Below are 27,505 nucleotides of genomic sequence, written 5' to 3'. Positions count from 1 at the left end.
GCCCCAAACAGGATGGAGGCATAAGCAGGAAACAAATCATTCTAGTAACCTTCCTCCAACTAATCACTGGCTCCCCATGATGGCATCAAATTATTAATCCATCAGTGGGTTTCACTGATGAGGAACCATCCAGTCCCTTTCCAAAAGGGAGTTAACATCGCTGCCCTTGTTAACAAGTCTTCTAGCACATGAGTCTTTGGGGGACATGTCGTATCCAGGCCGTAAACACTTCAGGATAGTCAAGCCAGGAGTTTGAAAAGGTGGTTGGTATTAGGAAGACCACGGTGTCCATAAATTGAGGGCTTAGGCAGAAAGTGGGACCTCTCATTGCTAAAACCAGAAAAGTAGGTAAATGAACTAGTTGGCCAGCCTCCCATGGACATAAACTGCATGGTGTTAGCATGGTGAGAAGCTGTGGAGTAAGGGTGTGAGTAGTGTGAACGTGGGGCAGCCACTATTGGAACAGGATGGGCAGGTGGAGGACAGATGTGGCTAGTGGGTAATTGCAGCAAAGAGATGATGCATTAACCAAGTCCTTGTATCGACTCATCTGCCTTTTACAGAGGGTCAGATCTGGGCATAGAGAAAACATCCTAAGGGTCAGGACAGAAGGATGGATTCTTCCCTGTAAAGATTTGTTAACATTTCTAGAAAACGTTAAAATGGCCTCAAATGAAAGGCCTAAATAATAAGATAAAGCTGGTCCGATAAGACCTCAGGGACAAACTTGATCAAAGATCATTAAAGTTGTGTCTTATTTTAGTGCTGGGGATTGAAAGCTGTGGCTTCCTGATGAGAAATCTTTGATCCATCCTGGAATAGACAAAACCAAGGGGGTGGGGAATATAGCTTAGTGCTTGCCTCATGCACAAGGCCCTGGGTTCAGTCCCCAGCACCACCAAAAAAAAAAATTCTATCTCATTGTTAGGGACAATTGCATGTTGTCCATTTGCAGGAGCGTGAGAGTCTTGAAGGTTTGACATCCAACAGGAAGGATGGCTATGAACTGTTAACTGGTCATGCCTTAAAAAATCTTCCTGCCAGTGTTGCTTTTGGGTTTCAGCCACTTGCCTCTTTAAAACAGAAGTGATTGTTAGAAGTTTTCCCAATAAAAATCAGGCTTGCTTTCAGTGTCAACTCTTGGTGGTTTGTTCTTTTAGACCAGGGATTGGCAAACTGGCCTACAGGTCAAACCTGGCCCACTGCTCTTTTTTTGGTACCAGGGATTTAATCCAGGAGTGCTTAACCATTAAGCCAAATCCCCAACCTATTTTATGCATTTTGTGTAGAGACAGGGTCTCCCTGAGTTGTTAGGGCCTTGCCAAGTGCTAAAAGAGCCTTTGAATTCATGATCCTCCTGCTTCAACCTCCCCAGCTGCTGGGATTACAGGCAGTGTACCACCACGCCTGGACCATTGCTTGTTCTTGTGACATTTATAGTGACACTTCTTGTCTATGGGTGTTTTCTGCAATGGCAGAGGTAAGTTGGAACAGAGATGATATAGGCCTAAAATATTGACTGTCTGTTACTCTTTTGCAGGAAAGTTTGCTGGGCTTTTGTTTTGGGCTGTAAGCTTAATGAAGGCAGAAACCATGTGTTTTTGTGTTCACTCTTCGACCTTCACCCCTCCCCAGCATCAAGTGCAGAGACAAGAGGCCAGTGTGGATAAATGATCAGAAAATTGAAATCGAGGTTTGTTGAACAAATGTGTGCCCTATCTAGAGGCTGGATCCCACCTCAGAGTATCACCCCGTAAGGAGCAAAATGAGGCTTTGAGCACATGTCCATCTAACTCTTGATCTCTTAACCACAACATCCAGTGACTCATACAACTTAGTTGCTCTGTGTTTAATTTGGGCTGCTTGGTGCCTGGCCACTGCTGGTGCTTTTTTCCTTAATGGAAGTGGATTCTAGTGTAGACTAGTATGGAGTCAGGTTGAGCTCCCCAGGGTAAAGCAGGGGATCCAAAGAAAACACCTGGGGCGGGGGAAGGAGAAAAAGGAGGAGGAAAGTTGGGAAGGTGTCTCCAGGTCAGATGTGTCTTCAGATGTCATAGGTTCTCTGGTGTCGGTAGGGCAGCAGGAGCTCATGGGAGAGAGTAGCTGCAGCCTTTGAGCCTCCACTGGGTCAAGGGCAGGTCCGGCTGTGATATGGTGACCCCTCTAGCCACAGTCTAATTGATGTTGGCCCCTAAGAGCAAGAAGTTCTAGAGAGAAGGCAAAAAGGACAGTCAAGAAAGGTCACTTGCTGAGCCACACATGCACTTCTGGAAGAGAAGGTTGAGTGGAGTATGCCAGTTCTTACATCAACCAGAAGCCTTAGGGACCTTCGCAACAAATTGTCCCTATTAGCTGCCTGTCCCCAGGAATTTATCTGCATCTCCCAAGTTACTGATTTCTGTCAGATACCCACAAATGTCACCTTCCTTCTCTAAAATTTGTGCCCCCAGAAAAATAAGTCACAATTGGCTGTTACCTGTGATACTCAATTCCAGGAAAATGCTGTCCAGGATTTCCTTGGAATATATTGTGAGGGGCTGGGGTTGTGGCTCAGTGGCAAAGCGCTTGCCTAGCATGTGTGAGGCACTGGGTTCAATCCTTAGCACCGCATAAAAATAAATAAAGGCATGTTGCCCATCTACAACTATAAAAACATTAAAAAAAAAAAAAAGAATATATTGTGGCTGGGTGTAGTGGTGCATGCCTGTAATCCCAGCAGCTCAGAAGGCTGAGACAGGAGGATCGCAAGTTCAAGGCTAGCCTCAGCAATTTAGTGAGACCCTGTCTCAAATTAAAAAAAAAAAAGCCCCGGAATATAGCGCAGTGGTAAAGTGCCTCTGAGTTAAATCTCAAGAACTCCCTGTCACCACCACCAAAAAACCCCACTGTGAACAGCAAAGACTGGCACACAGTACCTCTGGGCCTATGAAAGTGTGCTCTGGTTGTTTCTGCCTCTGCCCCTGCTAAGTTCCTTCCACCTAGAAGGCATGCTCTATTTTTCTCCACACCATCCCCTGCTTCTATGGATGGGAAGGCTGGTCAGTGACTAAGGAAACCCACACACCACCAATGAGATTCTAGGCCTGTTCAGATGGCCCCTCATCAACCCAGAAGTGGCATCTCATCTGACCCTTTTCCCATGTTCCTGCTGTGCACGGCTAAAGTGCCCTGCAGTCACAGATGCTCAGTGACTGTCGGATTGTTGAGAAATGAGTTTTGGTACATGAAGTCAAGAGTCCAGATTACAGATGCTATTTGTACTCCAACATTTGAAACAGATTGTTATTTTTTCTTAAAAATTAGGTCCAGGTTGTATGTGGGGGTCAGGGCTTGCTTCCATCTCCACCAGCCCCTGAAGCAACCTCCCAGCAGGGCTTAGAGCCCCCCCAGGTCCCACTTCTCACCTCATGAATCTGGAGCTCCACATTGTTGAGGAAGATGTTCCTTGGAACAGGGAGTGGAAATCCCTTTTTGAGCTGGGCTGGAAGATAAACAGCAAGAGGCGATAGACAGCATGAGTCAGCTGCTGGCTACTGGGTCCAAAGCTGGTTTAGGGTGGGGACGTAGAGTCCTGGAAAATGCAGCCTCTTCAGGAGGGGATGGATATGGACAGCTTCTTGGGCCTCTATCAACCCATTTGAGAGCCCAACCTCACCCCCACCTGAAGTGGCTAGGCCTGGGTGTGCAGTGTTCATGTCTAGGGACTCATCCCTGAGGGCCACATCCCTGAGGGCCACACTCTGCCTCTCCTTCTCTCAGATCATTGTTTTGCTCTTATCTCTTGGTCATAGATGTAGATGGTGAGGCCAACTGGAGAGGGAAGGGTGGGAGGTCTGCTAATTCTTAGGCAGCCGCTGGACAAGCACTACCTCCAGCAAGGTCCCCTGGCTTGGGACCCAGGGATGCTAACTCCAGGTGTCCTGCTAGGGGTCAACTATAATGTTACTCCTTTGGCCTCACTCCTATGTCTTTTTTTTTTTTTTTAATTGGGAATTGCACCCAGAATTGCTTTACCACTGAGATACATCCCCAGCCCTAATTTTTTTATTTTGAGATAGGGTCTAAGTGGCTGAGGTTGGCCTTGAACTTGCAATCCTCCTGACTTGACCTCCTGAGTTGCTGGGATTACAAGCGTGCATCACTGTACCTGGCTTAACTCCTGAGCTTTGAGACAGCTTATCCCTCATGTCTAGGGAGCTCCGCCTGATGTCTAAGTCCATGCTCTCTCCCAGCTCCTGTGGTTCCCTGAGCTCCCTTCTATAGGCACCTGTTACACATCTGCCTTCTTAACAAGGTGGGAACTATGAGGCATGGGTCGTGGATTGCCAGCATCCCAGGTGGCACAGAAGAGAGGCTCAACTTGCTGAACGAATGAACCAGGAATCCTGTGGGGAGGGGAGAACCCAGCCCTTGTACTCTGGTGCAGGTAGTGGCAGCTCTTCTTACCATTGAGAGAGGGGTAGATGACCTCGCGTGCAAAGACGTTGAAGATGGTTTCCATCTCTTCCACCTGGAGCACAGACGGGGCCAGAACAAATAGACACGAAGAAAGAGGAGTCAAGGGAGGAACATCCGGTCCCACCCCTGGAAAAATGGACGTCACCCCATTTAAGCACAGATGCTGACTGACTACCACTCTTCCAAACAGCCCCTTGCTCACAGTGCAAACCCTAGTCTCTGCATTTACTTTCTGTAAGAGCATGCAGGCCCAGTGAATGCCGAACCATGATGTGAGTGCTATTTCGTGTTTCTTTATGCCACTTTATGTGAACATTGTTAGGTTTTGTTGCAAAAATATCACTGTTTGATTATAGAGTTTCCCCTGGTCTTGCTGGGGAAGTCAAAGGATGCATGCACTGTATTATATGTCTCAGATACTCTCAATCCCTAAACCCACTCATCCGCCAGGGGTTTGAATAAGGCATTGTGATGCTGAGCCATTCATATTCCAATTGTGAACATAGTCAAGAGCTTACTGTGTTTGAGGCACTGGGTCAAAGTGTTTTACATAACACACTGCCTCATTTCCTATCACAGGCCCCATTTATGGTAGATGCCATTATTCTCATTTTTCAGTAAAAGAAACTGAGACTCAGAAAGATTAAGCAACTTGTCCATGATCACCTAGCTAGCAGGTGGCACAGCCTGTATCTTACTCCAAAACTCGCTGTAAGAGCCTGTTGCTCTTCAGCCCTCAGATGGAGCCCTTTGTATAAGGTAAACTTTCAGATATGGGATCTCATTCCTCCTGGCATCTCTGTCTGGGACTTGATTGCGTCTCCTGGAGCCTAACAGAACCTGTCTTGGCAAAGATGATTGAGAGACACTGATGAAAAGTAACTCACGTCGACAGAACCGATGTTGGAGTGTTTCAATTCGAGTTTCAGCTCACTGTGTAGAGAAAGAGACAAGTGTGGGTCACTGGGCCGTGACTCCCATTTTCTTGTCACCCCAGTGAAATCTGCAGTGTGTTTGGAGGCAAAGGCCTGTTGCCTGGAGACTGGGTAGCCCATAGTTCCTCTGCAGTGTGTCCCTTGTGGGTTAAGGTATGCATTGTGATCTGAGAGGAAGTGCCATTGTTAAAAAGGATGTTTGTAGAGAATTTTAATAAGGAAATTATGATGGAATAAATATTAAGTGGAAGTGAGCGTGGTGGTACATTCCTGTCATCCTAGCGGCCCGGTAGGCTGAGGCAGGAGGAAGGCAAGTTCCAGGCCAGCCTCAGCAACTTAGCAAGACCTTGTTTCAAAATAAAAAGGTCTGGGGATGTGCTTAGTGGTTAAGCTCCCCTGGGCTCAATTCTCCAGTATTAAAAAAAAATTATATGGAAAAAGTGGAATATAAAACATTCCACTCAGTGTTTCCAATTGTATAAGGAATGTACTTAATGTACTGGGGATGTGGCTCAAGCGGTAGCACACTCGCCTGGCATGCATGCGGCCCGGGTTCGATCCTCAGCACCACATACAAACAAAGATGTTGTGTCCGCCGAAAACTGAAAAATAAATATTGAAATTCTCTCTCTCTCTCTAAAAAAAAAAAAAAAGGAATGTACTTAAAAAAGGCTAGAAGAGGGCTGGGGCCGTAGCTCAGTGGCAGAGCGTTTGCCTAGCCTGTGTGAGGCACATAAAAATAAACAAAATAAAGGTATTCTGTCCATCTACAACTACAAAAAAAATTTTTTTTAAAAGTCTGGTAGACAATCAACAAATGGGCCAAGGACCTGAACAGACACTTCTCAGAGGAGGACATACAATCAATCAACAAGTACATGAAAAAATGCTCACCATCTCTAGCAGTCAGAGAAATGCAAATCAAAACCACCCTAAGATACCATCTCACTCCAGTTAGATTGGCAGCCATTATGAAGTCAAACAACAACAAGTGCTGGCGAGGATGTGGGGAAAAGGGTACACTTGTACATTGCTGGTGGGACTGCAAATTGGTGCAGCCAATTTGGAAAGCAGTATGGAGATTTCTTGGAAAGCTGGGAATGGAGCCACCATTTGACCCAGCTATTCCCCTTCTCGGTCTATTCCCTAAAGTCCTAAAAAGAGCATGCTACAGGGACACTGCTACATCGATGTTCATAGCAGCACAATTCACAATAGCTAGACTGTGGAACCAACCTAGATGCCCTTCAATGGATGAATGGATAAAAAAAATGTGGCATTTATACACAATGGAGTATTACTCTGCATTAAAAAATGACAAAATCATAGAATTTACAGGGAAATGGATGGCATTAGAGCAGATTATGCTAAGTGAAGCTAGCCAATCCCTAAAAAACAAATGCCAAATGTCTTCTTTGATATAAGGAGAGTAACTAAGAACAGAGTAGGGTCGAAGAGCATGAGAAGAAGATTAACATTAAACAGGGATGAGAGGTGGGAGGGAAAGGGAGAGAGAAGGGAAAATGCATGGAAATGGAAGGAGACCCTCAGAGTTATACAAAAGTACATACAAGAGGAAGTGAGGGGAAGGGGAAAAATAATATAAGGGGGACAAACGAATCTCAGTAGAGGGAGCAGAGAGAGAAGAGGGGAGGGGAGGGGAGGGGAGGGGAGGGGGGATAGTAGAGGATAGGAAAGGCAGCAGAACACAACAGACACTAGTATGGCAATATGTAAATCAATGGATGTGTAACTGATGTGATTCTGCAATCTGTATATGGGGTAAAACTGGGAGCTCATAACCCACTTGAATCAAATTGTGAAATATGATATATCAAGAACTATGTAATGTTTTGAACAGCCAACAATAAAAAATTAAAAAAAAAAAAAGGCTGGTAGAAAACTTATGAGCAGAGCTAGTCTCTGTGTGGCAAGTTTAGGGGTGATTTTGTTTTTACACTTAGGTAATTTCCAACTTTTCTTGTATAAGAATGCATTATTTTTATAATGTGAAAGTGGGCAGTGATTTATATTAGATGGAAACATGACGTAAAGAGGGAAGCAAGGCCCCTCAACTGGTGCAGGAGTGAAGGAAGACAGTGGCTCGGGGCACCTGATCCCCGTGACTGTAGAAATCAGGTCTCCACTGATTTTCCTCCTGCTGGGCTCTCCTCTTGCTCTGGTTCCCTTGTTCAGGAATTCCAATGGCCCTGGGTGGATCTCCCTGCTTTCTACTCATGGGGTAGAATGAATGGTCTTTGAGAATTCCTTGGAGAAATCCTCATTCCAGTCCTTTGTGGGAGGCCATCCTCGCACGTGATTTGAGTTACCTCCTTGGCTGGGTGAGAGGTGCTTAGGCACATCTTGTGTCCAGAGCTTTCCCAACCCTTCTCAGGTCCGAGGGCTTGTCCTTGCGGAGGCATGTCTGGCCACTACCCCGAAGACCCAATTGTCGCCCCTGACCTTGGGATGCTGCCCCCTTAATCTTCATTGGATGTGATTTTCCCCAGAATTTTTTGTTCCCCAATAAAAGTCCACTCCCTGGCGTGTTCGCTCTCTCTCTCTCTCCCTAGCCTCTTCAGTCAACCTCGCTACCATAATAGGTGGCTGGAGGCTGGAGCTAGGAGGAGCCGTCCTGGAGCTGGTTTAAAGGTAATTAGAGTCTTGTCTCTTTAATTAAAAACTCCCTAGAGATTTCTCACGTTTCGAATCTTCATTCACGCGGGCTAAAATCTTTGGCTGTCCTGAGACCCCCAACCAGGAGGTCTGTGCCTACATGCAAACTCTAGGAAACTCCAGAAGTCCATCTGTCCCTACCAGCTTTCCCACTGCCCCAAAGGCTCACCATTAACTTCTCTCTCTCTCTCTCTCTCTCTCTCTCTCTCTCTCTCTCGGGGGAAGGGGTTACTAGGGATTGAACTCAACCACTCAACCATTGAGCCACATCCCCAGCCCTATTTTGTATTTTATTTAGAGACAGGGTCTCACTGAGTTGCTTAGCACTTCACTTTTGCTGAGGCTGGCTTTTGAACTTGTGATTCCCCTGCCTCAGCTTCCCAAGCCACTGGGATTATAGGCATGTGCCATTGCGCCCAGCTATTAGCTTCTCTTTTTAAAGCATCCTAAGATGTTCATTTTAATAGGGCCAGGGCATTTTATTAGCCCAAGCACATCTAGCAAGGAGCATCACCCAGAGTAGACAAGACACGGGGCTTGCACACCAGCAACTTTGGAGGCTGCAGCAGGAGGATCACAGTTCAAAGCCAGCCTCAGCAGCTTAGTGAAGCCCTAAGCAACTTAATGAAACCCTGTCATGAAATTTAAAAAAAATAAAAAGGGCTGGGGACTTGGCTCAGTGTTAAAACACCTCTGGGTTCAATCCCCAGTACAAAAAAAAAAAAAAAAAAACCCACAAAAACAAAAATACAAAGATGTGGGGCTTGGCACAGAGGACATGAGGTATAGAGGACAGGTGCCAACCCCCAGGAGGCAGTATAATCTCTGCTGCCCAAAGCCTGAACTCTTTCTGCACTGATCCACCATCTAAACCTTATGCTTATGGATTGGGAATCTGGGCAGGGGAGCAGTGGGCAGTGGCTTGGGGAACGTCAATTTTCCATCCAAAATCTCCGCTTTGTGACAGTGGACACTTTTCCTCAGAGGTAAAGTCCTTGTGAACACAGCTTCAAGCTCTACCCTCCATCTTGACCTACACTATTCCTTTGCAGAAATTCCAGCTCCTCTGAAGCCTGCGGGGTGGGCAGGAGGAGCCTGGAGCGACAGGCATCTGGAGACACCTGGCGATTCTTCCCCCTTCCAGCTTTCTGCCCGAGGCATTGTCACTGTGCCTTTTCTAGAGGGCACTCAGATCTGGTGGAGAGCTGCCCCCATGGGTCACCTTCAGTCCTGAGTGAACCATGCTGGCTGTTACGGCCACTGTCAGCATGTCGCTGTCCACCCTCCTTCCTCTCCCCACTCCTGCTGTCTTACCTTTCTGGGGACACTGAGCCAACGATCCTATCGGAGTTCACGCTGATGGAGATGGAGAAGTTGGTTTTCTACAAAAGCAAAAGACCACTTAGGCACCTTGTTTGTTCCTGATCTAAGAAACCCCAGGCCATGTGGCCATGTGGAACGAATGGGCAAAAGCAGCCACCCAGGATTGTGGGTGGCTGTGCGGTGGCCCCACAGCTGGCACAAAAAAGGGAGAGCTGAGGCTTCATTCTCCCTTTTACTTGCCCAGGCTGACCTTGAACTTATGATCCTCTTGCTTCAGCCTCCTGAGTTGCTGGGATTACAGGTGGGTGCCTCGGTTCCTGGCACATGTCTCCATTTTAGTGAAAGCATTGGGAAGGGGAATAAGCCCAAATTTGAACAGGGACACTTTAGTCTGTTTGACTGAGTTCTTCAGAGCAGACTCCTAAGGGACTTTCACAGAGTCCCTGAGCCCTGGAGAAATTTAGACGCCACTTACTGACACCCATCTTAGAGACTGAGGATTGGCTTGCCAAGGGATGGCATTGAGCCAGGTGATAGAATCGGTCAGCCCCTCAAAGCCCCGTGCCAACTGTGATGGTCAGCTGTCCACCTAGGCCACTTCTCACGGGGGGCGGGGGACTCCTACCTCTAACACCTGGTTGAGTGCTTGGGTGGCACCACTGAACAGCTTCATTTGAAACCTAACTGATGTCCCAAAGACTTGTGACAGGAAAAGGGAACCAGATTGTGTCTCAGCCCAAGGACAGAAGGCTGGCTTCTGCTCATGTGTGGACAAGGTCCACATAGGCTTGAATGGTAGCCAAGAAATATTAAAAATGCATGAGCAACATGTGTGGCAGAGACTGGGTACACCAAGACCCATTTCCTTTTCTTCTGGGCACACAGTTGGACTACATTTCCCAGCTTCCCAGACAGTTAGGTGTGACCATGTGACTAAGTTTTAGCCAATGGATGGTGGGCATAAAAGATGTGAGTTACTTCAAGACCTGGTCAATTAAAAGACCTCTATGATCTTCCACCTACTTTCTGCATCTGCTGAACTGTGTGGAGGGGATTATGAAGCTTTAAAGGAGAGAGGAATCACAAGGCAGAAGGAACCTGGGTCCCTAAATGGCCATGTGGAAGGCCATCTGCCAACTAGAAACAACTGATTGATTTTATGTGAGATAAATTTTTTTACTGGATTAGACCACTAGAATTTATTTTTATTATGGTAATTAGCTTACTCTAGCTACATATGACTGATTATGACTGTTTTGAATTCTTTAATTTTTTACTTTTGCACTTTTTTGCTGTTGTTGTTTGTACTGGGGATTGAACTCGGGGGCACTCGATCACTGAGCCACATCCCCAGCCCTATTTTGTATTTTATTTAGAGACAGGGTCTCACTGAGTTGCTTAGTGCCTTGATTTGCTGAGGTTGACTTTGAACTTGAGATCCTCCTACCTCAACCTCCCGAGCCTCTGGGATTATAAGCCTGTGCCACTGTGCCCAGCAAGGCTTGTTTTATGGGCCAGGATATGGTCTGTCTTAGGATGTAGACATTTGAAAAGGATGTATTTCAGTGTTATGGGTCATGGTATGAGTGTTCTTCTTTTTTTGTTTTTACTACTGGGGAATTAAATCCAGGGTTGTTCAACCACTGAACCACCCCAAACCTTTTCATTTTTTATTTTGAGACAGGTCTCACTAAATTGCTGAGGCTGGCTTTGAACTTGTGATCCTCCTGCCTCAGCTTCCTGAGCTGCTAGGATTATAGGCCTGTGCACCACTGTGCCCTGAATGAGCGTTTTTAAAGCCTGTTAGAAAAAAAAATCTGTTGGTGGATGGTGGTGTTGAGCTCTGTATCTGAGCTGGTTTTCCATCTAGTTGCTTTATCAGTTACTGAGAGTAGATGTTAAAATCTCCAGCTATGGTCAAATCTCCAGCTATGTTAATTTGGGCAGTTAAGTTCTATGTATTTGCTGTGAACATGGGATTAGTGAATACTGAATCAATGCCCTTTGGGGAAATACAAGAGTAAGTTCCTTTGTGTCTCTTGTAATATTTTGTTAACTGATCAATCTATAACTTTGTTCTATGAGTGTTTAGAGATACCTTACTTAACACGTATTATTGATTCCTTAACATTGAACTCATAGCCAATGGCACTATAACTCATGCCTGTATGAAGTATATATAACACACACATTTTCTTTGCTAGGCACATCACAGCCTTCTTGTACTTAAGAATTCTAGAATTCTAAAAAAATGAGGAAATTAAAAAAAATAAAACTAAAAAAAAAAAAAGAAAGAAAGATAAAGAAAACTAGAAATCTGGCTTCCCAGTTGGCCTTTTCAGGCTTGGGGGTAGGCATCATTTACTTTTTTTCTCTAGTGTTTGGCTAGAGAGAGAAGAGTTTTTTATCTGTGCTTGTTGGCATTTCTGGGCTGTTGACTTCTTCAGCTCCAGGTTGGGATATTTGAAGGAGGGAATTCATTACAGGTTGTCCTCCAGACCCTGAGATCCCTAGCTCATCTGCCTTCTCTCCCTGTTCTACAGAGTCTTCTTACATTTATTTTATATCCAGTGTCTAGGGTTTTTAGTTGAACTTAGCAGGAGGTATGGGGAAACGGACATCTATTCTATCTTCTTAGAATTGGAAGTTCCCCTTTTGAAGTTCTCTTTTTTTGTTATTGAGTTATAAGAACTCTTATATTCTGGATACAAATTCCTTATCAAGTATATATTTTGCAAATACTTCCATTCCATGGGTTTCACTTTCTCATGCATCCCTTGAAGCACAAAAGTTCTTAATTTTGATGAAATTCAATTTATCTATTTTTAATTTTGTTGTTTATGCTTTTAGTGTTAAATCTTTGAAGATTTTGCCTAACTCATGTAGATTTATGCTATATGTGTGTATTTGTGTGTATAATGTATATATGTATGTATATGTTTACATATACATACATACATTTTAGTTGTAGGTGGACACAATAACTTTATTTTATTTATTTATTTTTATGTGGTGCTGAGGATCAAACCCAGAGACTTACATGTGCTAAGCAAGCGCTCTACCATGAGCCACAACTCCAGGCCCGACAGTTACGTTTCTTTTTAAGTTTATGTTTTAGATTTTATATTTAGGTATATACCCATTTAGAACTAATTTTTGTGTATAGTATAATAAAGGGGTATGATTTTATTCTTTTGCTGGTAGATATCCAGCATTATTTATTGGGGGAAAAAAACTATTATTCCTTTTGAATTGTCTTGGTCTCCTTGTTGAAAATCAACTGACCATAAATATGAGGTTTATTTCTATACTCATAATTTGTTCTATTGATTTCCATGTTTATCTTTGATTATCACAGCCTTATAGTCAGTTTTGAAATAGCAAAGTGTGAGTCCCCAACTTTATTTTTCTTTTTCAAAACTGCATTGGCAGTTCTGGGTAACTTGAATCTCAGTGTGAATCTTGGGCTCCTGCTTGTCAGCTGACAAAAACTGACCTGGGGTTTTTGTTAAGATTGCAAATCAGTTTAGACAGCGTTGCCAAATACTATGCTGCCTTTAAACCTTCTTTAAGAAGGCAATTTGATATGCTGGGAGCAGTGGCACCCGCCTATAATTGCACAGTTGAGAGGCTGAGGCAGTAAGATTGCAAGTTTGAGGTGAGCCTTAGCAATTTAGCAAGATCCTCATGCAACTTAGCAAGACCCTGTCTCAAGATAAAAATAAAAGGGTCTGGGGATGTGGCCCAGTGGTTAAGTGCTCCTGGGTTCAATCCTCAGTACCAAAAAAAAAAGTAATTTTATGATTTTTATTTATAAAAATAAATACTCTACTTCCAGTTCTACTGAACGAGATGGGGGGATGTTTTAAATGTAAAAAGATTACAGTGAACATCTGGGTGCAGTGGTGCTCACCTGTCATCCTAGAGACTTGGAAGGCTGAGGCAGGCAGATTCAAGTTGGAGACCGGCCTGAGCAACTTAACAAGATTCTGCCTCAAAATAAAAAATAAAAAAGGTCTGGGATGTGGTTGGTTCATTAGTAGATTGCCCCTGTGTTCAGTCCCTAGTGCCTCAAACATGTGTATATATGTAGAGAGAGAGAAACACTGAGAAAGTGAAAATGTTCATCTTGGCTGGAGCGAAGCCTCGAGGTTTCTTGTCACTTTGACAGCAGGGCAGTTGGTGAGCCATGGTGATTTAGGAAGCCTGGTTATTAGGAAGGGGGGCCACTGACGCAGCTGGGAGACATGAATAGCCTTCTGCAGGTATCAGCTCTGTGGTCACCTCTCAGCTAAAGGAGTGACTTCCACCCATGGCAAGCAAGACCCTTTGCTGCCTGATCAGGGCCAAACTTACCACCCTGAGCTGGAAGAGTGGCCTGCGGTCAGAGGAGTTGGGCAGGATGCCGAAGGCTTGGACGTCCATCACAGGTGCAATGGTCACCTTTCCAAGAGTGAACCACAGGTGCGGCTCTGATTCAGGTGATGCCTCCAATTGTACTTGCATATTGGGGAACAACCCGGCCAGCTAAAGAGAGGGAGCAGATATTCATAGCACAGCAGAGACCTCAGGAACCCTGAGATGCGGTGGGGAAGGCCAGATGGGCAGGTCTCCAAGGGGCAGATCTCTAAGGGTCCTAAGCCAGCAGGGGAAATATCCCAGGATGGAGGGAATCGCATTTTCCAGAAGTCCTTTCCAAGAGACGGCTGTCAGGGTGGGAAGGGGCACCTTGATGAAGTGTATAGGTGACACAGCACCCAGTGGATGTGTTTAAGTGACTTCAGATGGTCACCATGATGCCTTCCAAAGCCAGCTTGCCTTGTCTGGCGGGTGAATTTGGGGCTGGAGCTTGAATGCTCTGCTCTGCCTCTGCCACTTTTCAACTAGGCCTCTATAGAAAAATCAAATAAATATTGATAATCATCAGCTTAGCCCCCAGTGATCAGCCTGCCCAAGGCCCTGCATTTGTGCCGAGAAGGGCCTCTGCATGTGGGCACTGGTCGATTGCTTTTATCTCCCATGTGAGAATCTCGGGGGGGTGGGGAGATGCCATCCTCATCCCCATTTGTAAAAGGAGGAAACCGAGCCCAGCGAGGTTGAGTCCAAAGCTAGGAAATAGCAGAACCAGGATTCAAATCCAGGTGGTCAAATCCAGATCCCGTGTCCTTGTGCCACAAGGAGTCGGGGGATGACAGGAATTGATTTTACAAATGAGGAACTTTTATTTTTTTACCCATTTTTTTCTGTTGGGTAAACTGTACCCAGCCCATTGATGCATGTTCCACAGCACCCAAAGGGTCTCTAGTCCCATTTGAAGCCCTCTGCTGGTGCCCGGCCTCCTTCTCTCCCCTACTCACGTGCTCATTTGAGATGGTGACATTCAGGAGCCCGGCCTGGTGGTAGACCCTGCTGGCTGTGTTGAAGACGTACTCGGAGACTGCGAAGTAGACCATGCGGTCATATTGTTGGGGCAGCATCATGGCTGGGGCATCGAAAGGGACTGGGGTGCGTTGGCTTTGGCTGAAGAATTCACCCTGGAGACAGAGAACTTACCAGTCACCCCAGTTCCTACCTGTTAGGATGAAGGTCTCAGGCAGAAGCATCCAAAGCCTGCCAGGTGGAGGCCTCCTGTGCCCTGGGGATAGCTGGGGTAGGGTTCCTCTCCAGAGGGAGGGGTCAATGTGCTCAAAGATTCCCTCTAGACCCACACTACCTAGGTCCTGACAGCTGCCTGAAACTGATAGCCCAAAGAGACCCGGCCGGGGGCAAACTTCATGGATCATTTCAGCCTTTTAATCAGGAACAGGACTACCCCTCGGGGAATGGACCCACTCTCCTGGTGGAAAATGAGCCACTGAACAAAGGAGGGGACTGGGGGCTCACGTAGGCTGTGGGTGATTTAGTGCGCATGTCAGTCTGAGCACTCAGGAATTTGGGTTTTGGGGCTGGGAGTCAGTGGCCAGCACCTGGAGAGGAGCTGTCTTGGGAGAGATTAGTGTTTCCTAGAGAGTCAGTCCAGCATCTGAAAAAAGGCTGATCTTGAGAGAGATAAGAGCTATCCGTGTCTGCCTCTCTTTTCCATTCCCTTCTCCCAGTCCTCACTATTTGGGGGTTTTCATTTTCCATATCCAATAGGAACCACTCATCAGCGTGGCATCCCTTTGGGGTGGACCAAGCCTCCTGTGTCCTCAGGGGACCACGACATAGGAGGCACAGCCATGGTGAAGAGCATGGAGTTTGGAGCCCCCTGTCAGGACTGGACTCCTGCGTCTTGCTAGCTCTGGACCTTGGGCCAGTTACCAACTTCCTCACCTAAAAAAGGGGACAGCGCTAATGGTGTGAAATCTTGGTCAGTTATTATTTGTACAAACTCTTAGAACTGACCCACAGCAAGAGGCAGGTAAGTGTGAGCTAAGGCAGCTCCAGGGCCTGGCTCCACCCACGGGGAGTGAAGAGGGAACACTGGGAATGCAGAGGGGTGTGTCCGGTTCCTCTGTGGCTGTAGGAAATGACCACAATCTTAGTGGCTCCAAATTAATTCCCCACAGGTTTGGGGCCTGCGATGCTTCTGAAGGCTTCCAGGGAGACTCTGAAGCCTTGGAGGCCACCAGCTCTCCTTGGCTTAGGCCTCCTCCCCACACCTAACCTCCCGCCCCTCTTCTGTTCTTCACCTCCTGCCTCCCTCTTGTAAGGACCTGTGAGCACACTGAGCCCAGCAGGATAAACCAGGATAATTTTCCCATCTCCAGACCCTTAATCACATCTGCAAAGTGCTTTTGCCATATGTGGTGACATTTAGAGATTCTGAGGGTTAGGATGTGGACATCCTAGGGAGCCACCGTGCAGTCTGCAAGGGGTGATGCAGGCAGTAGTGAGTGTCCCCTTATGCATACAAGTGCCAGGTACCTGCTGAGAATCTTATGCACATCATCTCACTTAATTCCTGTAAACTCTGAGGGGTTAAGGCTATGATTATTTCAATTTAATAGAGGCTCAGAGAGGTTAAATAACTCTCCCAAGCACCCCAGCACATAAATGGTAGAGCCAGGACTTCAAGCCCAGGCCTTTGTATTTCAGACAGATTTACCTCATTGGTTCACAGAACCCCTGCATTAGGTCTTGGTCTGTTGTGACTAGTGCCACCTGTGCCCACCCTGAACACTGGTCAGGGTCAGTGACTAACAGGTAGATGAACTTGAAAGGAAAAGGAAGAGCTGACTCTGAGAGGTGAAGCTGATGCTCTACCAGTCTTCAGTTCCAAGGTGCCCTCTCTATAGCCCCTTACCTTGATGGGTATGTCCACACTTTTAGAGGTCACCTGGGGAGCTCTAAACAGTCTGTAGTCAATACCAGCAACCTGGTCAATCATCAAGGTGACTGTGGGAAAGGAAAGAAGCAGCCTGTGAACATGCTGTTCCCAGCTAATTACAGTTGTGCAAGTTTATACTGCACACCTCCAAGGAACTCATTAACATGGAAATGGGGTTGGGGCCAATTCATGGTACCTTTAGCCAAGGAAGGGAGAGGGAGAAGGAGTGGGGGGGAGTGTGAAGGGAAAAAGGAAGGGAAGGAGGGAGAGAGAAAGAGAAAGAGAAAGAGAGATTGTCTTATTTGTCCACTCGGCTCATTCAATTGAACCCAGGGGGTTCTCCAAGCTGTATCCTGAGCCACCCCCTCCCTTTTTGAGACAGGGTCTCACTAAGTTACTGAGACTGGCCTAGAACTTGCAATCATCCTCCTCAGCCTCCCCAGTCTCTGGGATTACAGACAGGTACCACTGCACTGGGCCCATTCAATATTTTATTGAGCACCTGCTCTACACCAGGCGTGATGCAGGTGCCAAAGAAACAGCTGTGAATAAGATGGGCAAAGTCCCTGTCCTCACGAGTCCAGAGGGGAAATAGGCAGTCAGACACTTAGCAGATAAATGTAACATTGCAGCTGTATCAGGCAGCAGAAGTCCGTAGGGTGATGTAGCCATGCAACTGGGGCAGAGCGAGCGTTGGCAACTTAGCTTGGACAGGAGTCAAGCCGGGTTTCTGAAGGAGGGGTTGCTGGGGCTGGGATCTGGAGGAGGAGGTGTTGAGTGGATGCAGGGGGGACATGGAGAGGGCATTCCTGGCAGAGGGGGCAATGTGGGTGCAGACGGTGCAGCAGAACGGAGGTGGTAGCTAGAGGGACTCATGGGCCCATGTGGCTGAGCGAGTGGGGACAGGAACAAGATGACCCTGGGGACTGGGATGTAATGGACAGGTCAGACCACACAGGGCCTGCTACCAAGGCTGGGCTCAGTATTCTGAGAATCACAGGAGTCTGAGTCAGTCTCCAGGAGAGTTGGTGACCGCCCCTGTGTTCCTGTGGCAGCAGAGGTGAGGGTGGGAGGGCCTTAGCCCGACCCAGGGATTTCACAGCACTCTGTTTTGTTAAAGCAGCCAGCACACGCCAGATACTGGGTATTGAACTCAGGGGCACTCGACCACGGAGCCACATCCCCAGCCCAGTTTGTATTTTATTTACAGACCGGGTCTCACTGAGTTGCTTAGTGCCTCATTAAATTGCTGAGGCTGGGTTTGAACTTGTGATCCTCCTGCCTCAGCCTCTCAAGCCCCTGGGATTATAGGCATGCACCAATGCACCCGGCTTCCAGCAGGCTTTTGAATACCTCCTCAATCCCTTTTCTCCCTGTCTCCTGAGAACAGATCCCAGGAGAGGTGGTCACCCCAAAGCCAACTCTGCAGGATGGAGATACTCAATGGCAATTCTCCCAGGGCTGCCCCAGGGGTGACGGTTTCAGGGATGCCCAGTGACATGGCATCTGAAGGCACCCAGAGAAGCCGGGTGGGAGGGCTCCAAACCTGGCAGAGTCTGGAGGTAGGGCTTCAGGTGCGAGTCTGATGACTTCTTGACCACTTCGCAGATCTGTCGGAAGTGGGTGAGAAAGTGGGGTGAGTCCTTCCTCCGCCTCTCCCTGGCGATGCCCCTGGCTTCCCCACTCCTCTCTAGGAACCATGGTGGCATTCCTGTCCTGTGGGCCCCTGTGTGTGTGCGCAGGGCAGGGATATGATGGAAAGGAAGGAGAGACCACTCCCCCGTGCACACAGCACTTGGCCCTGTTCCAGTTGGACTGGCCTTTCACGCAGGAGGGCCCAGTTTACGTTCCTGGACTTTCCTGGAACCCACATTAAAAGTGGCTGGTGGTCAGGCTGGCCTTGCTCTGGGGTGTGCTATTGATACTGTCCTCAGGTCAATGTGGTGCTGGCGGCTAAGGCACCAAGAAGTGCAGTACTTACACGGAGTTACTAGAACAGGGGGACAAAGCAGTGGAGCTCCTTGGTACAGGGCACAACTCTGGACTCAGAGACTCCACACCCCATTCCCTGGCTCCTTTGACTCCTCTTCCTACTTGCTTCCTGAAACCTCACCATTAATGCCCCTCTGGAATAAGGGGGAGCCATGTCCCAGCACCGCGGAGGCTCCGCAGGCAGTACTGACTGCAGTCACTAGACGGCGCCAAAGCAAAGCAGAGGCGGGTTCCAGTGGATTCCAGGGTCCTCATTGGCTGCCAGCTTCCTGCTGGATCCCTCAGCCACGGGGTTCCAGGCTGGGGCGGTCTCAGAAGCTCCCAGTCTCCCAGTAATTTCCCAATTTCAGCGATTCCTACACCATCTTCATGATTTTTGCCTTTCTCACTTTTGAACCGTCTGTTATTTCTACCAAGTGGTCTTATTAAAATCACATACATTTAATAAAAATATAGAAACTATCTCTTGTCAGTAGAAAACTGGTATCCTTTGGCATAAAGAGGGAATAACTGGGAAAATGAATATGAAGGATTTAGAAAAATATGCTCTGGAAGTCTGGCCAGATGGTGCTGCCTAATTAGATAATGCCCTCTTTGTATTTAGGGGAAAAAAAAATTGTTCAGGATGCATTAAACCCCACTGAAACGTCCTGTCTTTGACATAAGAAAGAGAAAGAATACTGCAGCTGGAGTTACTTATTCTGTCATTCTGCATAATTTAATACCGAGCTTCATAATTCATAAAATCAACTCTGGAGATTTCTGCATTTTGAGAAGCATTGTTTTAGTGCAAAATTCTAATCTAAGCCAGCCAGAGGTTTCCAGGTAGATCCAACCAGCCTCTCCTGGACCTTTGAGCCAGGCAGTGTTACTCAGGGAGCCAGCCCTCCCATGGCTTGGAGTGTGACCTCCTTAGATCTTCTCCATTGTCCCCCAGGTCCCCTGGCCAGAGATCCTCTTTCTGCAGAGCCTCCTGGAACCTGGAACTCACAGCTGTATGGGAACTTAAGTCAGGGATGACATCTGAACCTGTCCATTCCCTGGGCTCAGCCTCCCTAGCACTAGCCTCATTCCCTCTGGACAAGTGGCATCCAGATTTTTCAATTGTAGGTCAGTGACTGCAACCCACACGGGACTGTTGGGGAGCTCAACTATCTGTAAAAATAGCCTTACCCCCATTCACTCAGCTCTTATTCAGTCCCTGGGTGCTCACTAGTTAAGTATATCACATTGCCTGGTCCTCAGAATAGCCCAGCAGGGTACATGTTATATCTTGTGATTATTCCTATTTTACAGATAAGAATCCTAAGATTTGAAGAGGTTAAGTCAGTTATTTAAGACCTTACAGCCAGACGATGACTGAGCTGGGATTTAAACTGTGAGCATCTGACAACAGAGCTCAAGTACTCAACAGGGAAGAGACCAGGAGGTGAGTCTAGTTGAGACAGGGCTCTGAGATGTGAGTGCGCTGAGCCCCACTTGTATACCAGATATTCTGTGAGTTTATCTCATGAAATCCTCACTAACTTTCTTCAAGGTAGGGGTCATTGTCTCCAGTGGGCTCCCTGACTTGTCCCACAGTGCATGGAGTGTAAAATGAAGAGGTATCTCTCTGCCTCCAAGACCAAGGCCATTCTCACTGCTATTCTCAATATGGGGTCTTACTTGGGAAATCAAGTTCTTAAGGTGAGATAGATACTTTAGCTTTTCTCCTAAAAAAGTTTTTTTAAGATATATTGTGGTATTTAAATCCACAGAACACCTGGAATTGATTTTCTATATGGTGTGAGGGAGGGATTCAAAATCATTTATTGCCAGTATTCTCACTAGTATTACCAACAGTTAGATAATCAAATAACCTTGGTCAATTCCAAATGCCAGTTTAGCGTGCGTGATCACACAAACTTGAGAAAGCCTTGACATTTGCCTTTGCACCATGAATGAGGAAGGTGTTTCTAAGCAAATTCAAATGGCAACATACTTAAGGGAAAAGGCTCTTTCCAAATATCAAATAAGTAGATGCTTAGTGATTCATGTACTAATGACCAATATGTGTATCTTTTTACCTGTTTTTCTAAGATTCTTTTGATATTGCTTTCAATTCTTTTATGGAAGAGATTCAGGATCCATCTGAAGAGAAGAGAAAGAAGGTCAGGATACATTTTAAGGTGAACTGAGACTCCCAAAAGGAAGGCTACCCAGGGATCTGAACTTTCCCCATTTTATCTCAACAATGAGACCCAGGCAGATGAATTTAATCCAAAGGGGGAAAACCCTGGACAACCTTTAGTATAACTATGTACATCTTAAAGTCCACTTCTTCCCTAGCCCCCAGGTCTAAGAATGAGTAGCAAACCCTGTTCAGCCAATCGGAGCTCATGCTGATTAGTCTAGGGATGAGCATGTGACCCAATGTGGACCAATGAGAGCTTTTCCCAGGGCTTTTATGGTAAAGGATGCTTTCACTGAGGTCCAAGGAAGCCTGAGTTCCCGGTGACCATCATTTCCACTCTAGGGTGGGGGACCCTGCCTCAGAATGAAACCAATAGAGAAAAAAGCAGAACCAGGAGCCAGAAATTCCCAGTGATGCTGGTCAAACACCTGGATCCAGTCAGAGCTACGACTCTATCCCCTGGCTTCCATGGGAACCACTCAAGTTCATTCCTGCCTCTTTTATTTTGATTTTGGTGCTGGGGACAAAACTCAGGGCCTCGGGCATACTGGGCAAGTGCTCTACCGCTAAGTGACACCTCCAGCCCCAGTTTATCAACAGATGACTGCTAAGACATTGTAGAATCTTCTTGTAATAGATTAGTTTGAAAAGGAAACTTGCTTTCTGATGAGGAAGGATTTCCAAATACACGCAAAGTGAAGAAAAGCTAGGGATGTGAGATTGTATACAGCACGCTCCTCTCTGTGTAAAAACTAAAAGACTAAATACCCACCTGGGCAGTCAGAGAATTTCAGGACTCACACCTGGGACGCTCAGCCTTGGTTGCTGCTAGCAAGGAGAATTGATGGGCAGGGAACTAAAGTGGAGAGAGATTTCCCCACCCTGTACCCTTTTGCACATCTTGAATTTTGATAAATCATCTATTAAAAACATTTGAAAAAATTTAAAGCGTAAGGTGGGGGTAAAGCCTATTCTTTATACCTCCCCAAGCCTGCCAAACAATTTTTTTTTCCTCCAGCAGTTCAACAGTTTAGTTTAGTTACTTGTTAATTTCATGGAGATCCGACGAGTTGAAGCCACTGCAGATAAAGTCACCTGCAGAGCTCCCTCCGACCACAGACACCCCCCTGGCAGAAGTGAGGACCGGGACAGGGTTCCCACACTGTGTTCTTCCAAAGACTGCAGTCGAGGGTGAAAGGTTGTTGGAAACACGGGGACTAAGTTACTTGACTTACTCTGGCAATCTTTTCTCTCTCGTGAAGTTTCCTTTGCCATTCGGTTCCTGCTGGCTGATGACTGGTGAGGTGCAGATCGGATGCGGGAGGTGTGTATTACAATAGTAAAACCAGATACATGTGCTTCCTGGGTTCTATAGAAAGCATCCTAAACTTTCCAGAGCTCTATCCCTGGAGCAAACCTGGGACCCACAGCCTGCCTGAACCTTGGTCCCTGGATGGGCCTGAGCTGTCTGGCTGTTGCTGTAGACACCCTGGTTGGGGTCCCTGATGGCTATGGTTGGGGTATTGCTTCCAGTAAAACCTTCTACACCCATGGGTAGGCCTACAACCTGCGCCAACATATTGAAGCAGTAAGAGTTTTTTCCATGGGTCACAGACTCCGTGAAGTCACCCTGGACTCCTTCCCTGCCTTCCTGCCCAAGTTCAACCTCCTCTCCCACTTCCAGTGTCAGCACTTGTCTGCGGCCCATCATCTCTCACCTTGACAACTGTCTCTGCCTGCAACCTGTCTCCTTCTCTTTGTGCTGCCTCACTCTGATCTCTCCTAAAGATGCTGTCTTTTACAGCAAAAATCTGATTTTATCACCCCCCTGCCTTCTTAAAATCTTTCAATGGCTTGCCACTGCCCCGTAAGAGAAAATCCATAATCCTGTTCCTGCCTAATCCTTTAAATTCTCCTGGTAACCCCCACCCCATCCTTTTGAGGTACACTGACTTCTTTTTACTTCCTGAAAAGCACAGCATTTTCATGCCTCAGGATCTTTGCACGTGCTTCTCTTTATGCCAGTAAAGCTCTCTCCTCCCCTTCCCATTTTGCTTAAATTCCAGGCTCATTTCTGATATCCTGTCTTCCAGGAAATTGTCTCTATGCATAAGCTAGGCCAGTCCTTCTGCATTCAGAGCACCTGGTCTCTCCTTATGAGCATGTCATCATAATTATATCAAGTGTAGTTCATTACATACTAAAATGTTTAATACCACACTGGGGTAGAGACTCTGTCTATTGCTTCCTCTTATATATATCCTGATCTTGCAGTTAGATCAGGATCTGGTAAATAATAAGGGAATCAATAAGTATTTGTTAAATGAATGAGTTGGTAAAGCTACAAACTCTCCTGTTTTGGTCAAGACCATGTTTCCTCTGTCTAAATCCCTAGAACCCCAATCATGTAGCAGCCACCAACAACCAAACAGCTGAAAGATTTTTCTGGCCACACTATGTGTGTGTGTGAACTGCATAGAATTTCATGAATTTGCTCCTGAGAAATGGGGACTATGTCCACCTGTGAGGGTTTGGATATGAGATGTCCACCCAAAAAGCTCTGTGTCAATGCAGGAGGGAAACGATCAGATTGTGAGAGTTATAACCTGATCAGTGGATTGATTCATCTGATGGATTAATAATTTGAAAGGACTATTTACAGTACTGGGAGATAACTCTAGGCAGGCAGAGCGTGGCTGGAAATGGAAATAGGAAGTGGAAATAGGTCACTAGGGCCGTGCCTTGGGGTTTATAATTGGTCTCTGGCCTTGCATTTCCTGTTTTCTGGTTGCCATGAGCTGAGCTTTCCTTTGCTGTCCCTTCCCCATGATGTCCTGTCACCTCAGGCCCAGAGCAAGGAAGGTGGCCAACCACGGCCTGAAGACCACTAAAACTGACAGCCCCAAATATACTTCCTCCCCTAAGTGTTCTTGTCAGGTGTTTGGTCATAGCAACCACCGCCTGGTTAAAACAGTGCTTCGAGGGCTACAGCCTCAACCAATCTCCTTTGGCAGATTCCGGCTGAAGCCTCCAAGCATTTGTGCAGAAAACATTAATCAGTGAGTAAATGAACAACTAACCATCTCTGCTTCCCAAAACACAAATCTCCTGCAAGCACAGGATGGCAAGTCTCCACGCTTCGGTGGGCATTTTGATCTTGTCAACGTGGCCGCCCAGAACATTAACTTCTAGCAGAGAGGGGCTTGTCTCTTTACCCTGTGTGCCCCTGCTGCCTGCCAGGTCCAGCTCTGTCCTTCCGATTTACCTCCCAAGCCCTCTTGCTGGGCTTCCGTTGCTCTGCTGCCCCACCATGTCCTGGTGGTGGCCGTGTTCCTCCATGGGTATCCTTCTCTAAGGCGCCAGTTCCTTCTAGATCTGCAACGCCCTTCTCCTCTGACCTTCAACCCAGGGTGATACTGGCCCCCTGCTGTCACCACTCTCAGGTGCAGCACTCCTTGTAGGTTTCCACCATTCAGTCGACTCTTTGATTGACAGTCCCCTTATCAGGTAAGCCTGTGGAGTTGCCCTCTTTTTCCTGCCAGGACCTGAGTGATGCTGTGACAACTCAAATACTGGGAAAGCAGTCGTGCTGGAGACTGCCACTCATTCAGTGTCCCTGAGTATCCCCCATGGGCAAATCTCGTTGGTGTGCTGGGTTCCCACTGAAGACCATCTTGCCTGGGAATCAGCATGTGTTTTCTTAAAGAGACAGATGGTAAATGGTTGGGGCATTTGCCTGTCCTGTGGGCTCTGTTGCTCCTACCCAGCTTTACTATTGTAGAGCTAAGGCAGCCACTACCAAAATGTAAATGAGCGGTCGTGGCTATGTTTCCATAACATCTTATTTACAGAAACAGGTGGCAGGCTGAATTTGGCCCACGGACTCCTGCTCCTGAAGACCCTTGAAATCTTGCTCTTCTGCCTGTTAGAGGGGCTGAATGAAGGTTGAGCATGTTACTGTGGCAGCACTATCTCTAGCCAGTGTGCTGAGGTCACTTACTTTAAGCTTCCAGAAATGCGGACGCTCACACGGCCAATGGAGTTGCTGCAGTGGTGTATGGAGGCAGTGGGTCGTCCAGTCTCGTCCTTGCCCAAGTTCAGAGAGACTGAGATGGAAATGCCATCCACCTTCAGATCAAACGAGCCTTTCAGGTTGCTGGTTGGGGGAAATGAGAAGTAAACTGCTGTATAAACTGGGTCACCATCAAGAAGAGCAACCAAGACACAGCCCCAGATTTGTCTCCCAGGTTCCCACTAACCAGCTGTGCCTCCTGCCTGGGCCTCCACTTCTCTTTAAAAACAGTGTCACTGAGGATTTGCTATGTGCTAGGCACACAGCTAAATGCCTTACCTCCGTTGTTTTATTTAAACAAAGGCATCTCTGAGACCATTTCCCAGATAAGGAAACTAACGCTTAAGGATTGTTGGATCTGGGTCCTTTATAGACCCGACTTTGAATAACCAGGGAGGGAGGGAGGGTGTGCCTTTGCCCAGAGCTGAGCCACATTCCTACCGGAGTGCTACTCACATGAATCCTTTTTTCACCTTCCAGTTCCCACCCAAAGACAGATCGTTGTTGGACAGGGAAGCCCTGATTCCCAGCCCTGGAAGTAGACTCAGATCTGAGTTTCGGACCTCGAAGCGATGGATCTTCAGGCTGGGGAGGAAAGCAGATGTCAAACCCATTAAAAAAAAAAAAACCAGGGGCATAGGGCTGAGGTTGTAGCTCAGTGCTGGTATGCTGGTCGTGCATTTATGAGGCCCTGGGTTCGATCCTCAGCCCCACTCAAAAATAAATAAATAAAATAAAGGTATTGTGTCCATCTACAACTAAAAATATTAAAAAATAATAATAAAAATAAAAAACAAAAAACAGGGGCCTGTTTATCCCTGAGTGAGTCCCCTCCCGTTCCTCTCACTCTCTTTTGAATATATTGACCTAACCCACAAAGGACCATCTGACCGTCTCATGTGCCTCTTTCAAGATCCGCTCAGCCTCCTCCAGGAAGCTTCTCCAACTCTCCAAGGCCAAGGCCCTCCTCTCTCCTTTGACACACATCCTCACAGCTGCTCCTGTCCACCCTGCTGACCTGACTCTGGTGAGCACCCTGTGAGGTGGCCTGGCTTTACGTGTCCTGTCTCCACCCTGAGGTCTCTAGGAAGCAGCTGTCCCCTCTGCTCTTTGCCCCTCATTACTTCAAACAGAAACAAGGGCTCGGGGCTGTGGGTGAGTTACGCATACGCGAAGCCCTGGGTTCCATCCCCAGCACCACAGAACAAAAACACGGACTCACGGTTCGGATCAGAGATCATTCCCTGGCAACCTGTGGGATATATCTATATTTTTTCCTATGTACTTTTTTTTTTATATATAAATTATGAATCAGCTGTAAAAATGTGGGCAAACAACTAGATTTCTGGCTTGTCTTGAAAAAATCCAAAGGAAAATGCCACGCTCCCCATGGCATTGACCAACTATAGGCGAGAAGCGCTGTCCTCTTTATGTGGGCACGCACCATGCTCTCCATTTGATTATTGGCTCTTAGATCCATTCCCTGGCCTTCCCCTGCTCTGAACCACGTGGACTGGGACTGACCTGTGCAAACTACATTTCCCAGGCTCCTTTGCAACTGGCTTCTAGTTAGAATTGGCCAATGGGAAGTACTTGAGGGAAGTGTAGTGGAGGGAAGAGGGAGAAGCCAGGGTGTTTCTTCTTCTCTCTCTGCCAGGAATTGCCTTTGGCGGTGGTTCCACGTCCACAGTGGGGTCAGCTCCTATCAGACACCTCTTCAGGGACTGAGTCTTTCTGGAGGACTGACCGAGGGCTTGGGAATGATTTCTAAGGGTCTCTCTTTCGTTCTGATGATTCAAGGAGCACACATCCCCTTCTGGAAGCCCCACAAGAGCTGGCCATCATCCCTCTGGCTTTGCCGACTCCCTTCCCCAGGATCCTAGGTTTCCATCCTTCCTCCTCTGCGGCCCCTGATTTGGGGAAAGGAGACCTCACCTGTGAAAATTGTAGCTCACCCGTCCAAACCAACCAATCTTGAAGTTTCCTGAGAAGTCAGGCAACCTGATGGCCGGCAGCTCCTTTCTCAGGGTGGCCACTGCATACTGGTTTGCTGGGTGGGGAGAGGGAAAAGAAGGATCTGTGAGCCGAGTGAGTTCATTCAGTGGGAGGCAGATTTGGTGGCCGGGCTTTAGAATCACACACGCTGGGTTAGAACACAAGATGTGCTGTGTGCTCACGCACACAAAGTGTTAAGTTTTGCTGTGCTTAGCAAAACAAGGAGTTCTGTGAGAAAGTATGAACTCTTTGAACTGTGTCCTTGTTGCTGTCTTAAGAAGATAAGAGAAAAGAATGTTCTGCCAAGTGTAAAATTTATATATATATACATTATATATATATATATATATTTATATATATATATAAATTTTACACTTGGCAGAACATTCTTTATACATATATAATTTATATATATAATTTATATATATTATATATATATTTGCCTGGGAAAAACTAACCACAAGTTAATTGATAAGAAATATGGAGCACTGTGACCATAAACAAAGTTTTCCTGAGAATGTTTATCCATGCTTGTAAGGATTAAGCTGCCGAAAGGATGTTTTTTCTTTTCC

At 46.7% G+C, this 27,505-nt stretch overlaps 1 protein-coding gene across 1 annotated transcript; it reads right to left on the bottom strand.

Annotated features, from left to right (window-relative positions):
- Positions 1 to 1,863: 1,863 nt before the first annotated feature.
- Positions 1,864 to 20,823, bottom strand: LOC124085599 (lipopolysaccharide-binding protein-like). Its single transcript, XM_046433413.2, has 10 exons — positions 20,760 to 20,823; positions 18,248 to 18,311; positions 16,678 to 16,769; positions 14,750 to 14,926; positions 13,749 to 13,919; positions 9,384 to 9,451; positions 5,346 to 5,391; positions 4,447 to 4,510; positions 3,405 to 3,481; positions 1,864 to 2,207 (listed from the first exon to the last, which is right to left on the bottom strand). Exons 3-10 carry the CDS (start codon positions 16,759 to 16,761, stop codon positions 2,175 to 2,177), a joined length of 720 nt encoding a protein of 239 aa, XP_046289369.2. The 5' UTR covers positions 16,762 to 16,769; positions 18,248 to 18,311; positions 20,760 to 20,823; the 3' UTR covers positions 1,864 to 2,174.
- Positions 20,824 to 27,505: the final 6,682 nt, after the last annotated feature.

The sequence above is a fragment of the Marmota monax genome, unplaced genomic scaffold (assembly GCF_021218885.2).
Source record: "Marmota monax isolate L192 unplaced genomic scaffold, Marmota_monax_Labrador192_F-V1.1 WCK01_AAM20220418_F8-fsc00014, whole genome shotgun sequence".
Lineage (NCBI taxonomy): Eukaryota > Metazoa > Chordata > Mammalia > Rodentia > Sciuridae > Marmota > Marmota monax.
Note: the sequence above shows the minus strand (reverse complement) of the source record. Positions and strands in the feature narration are given on the sequence as shown.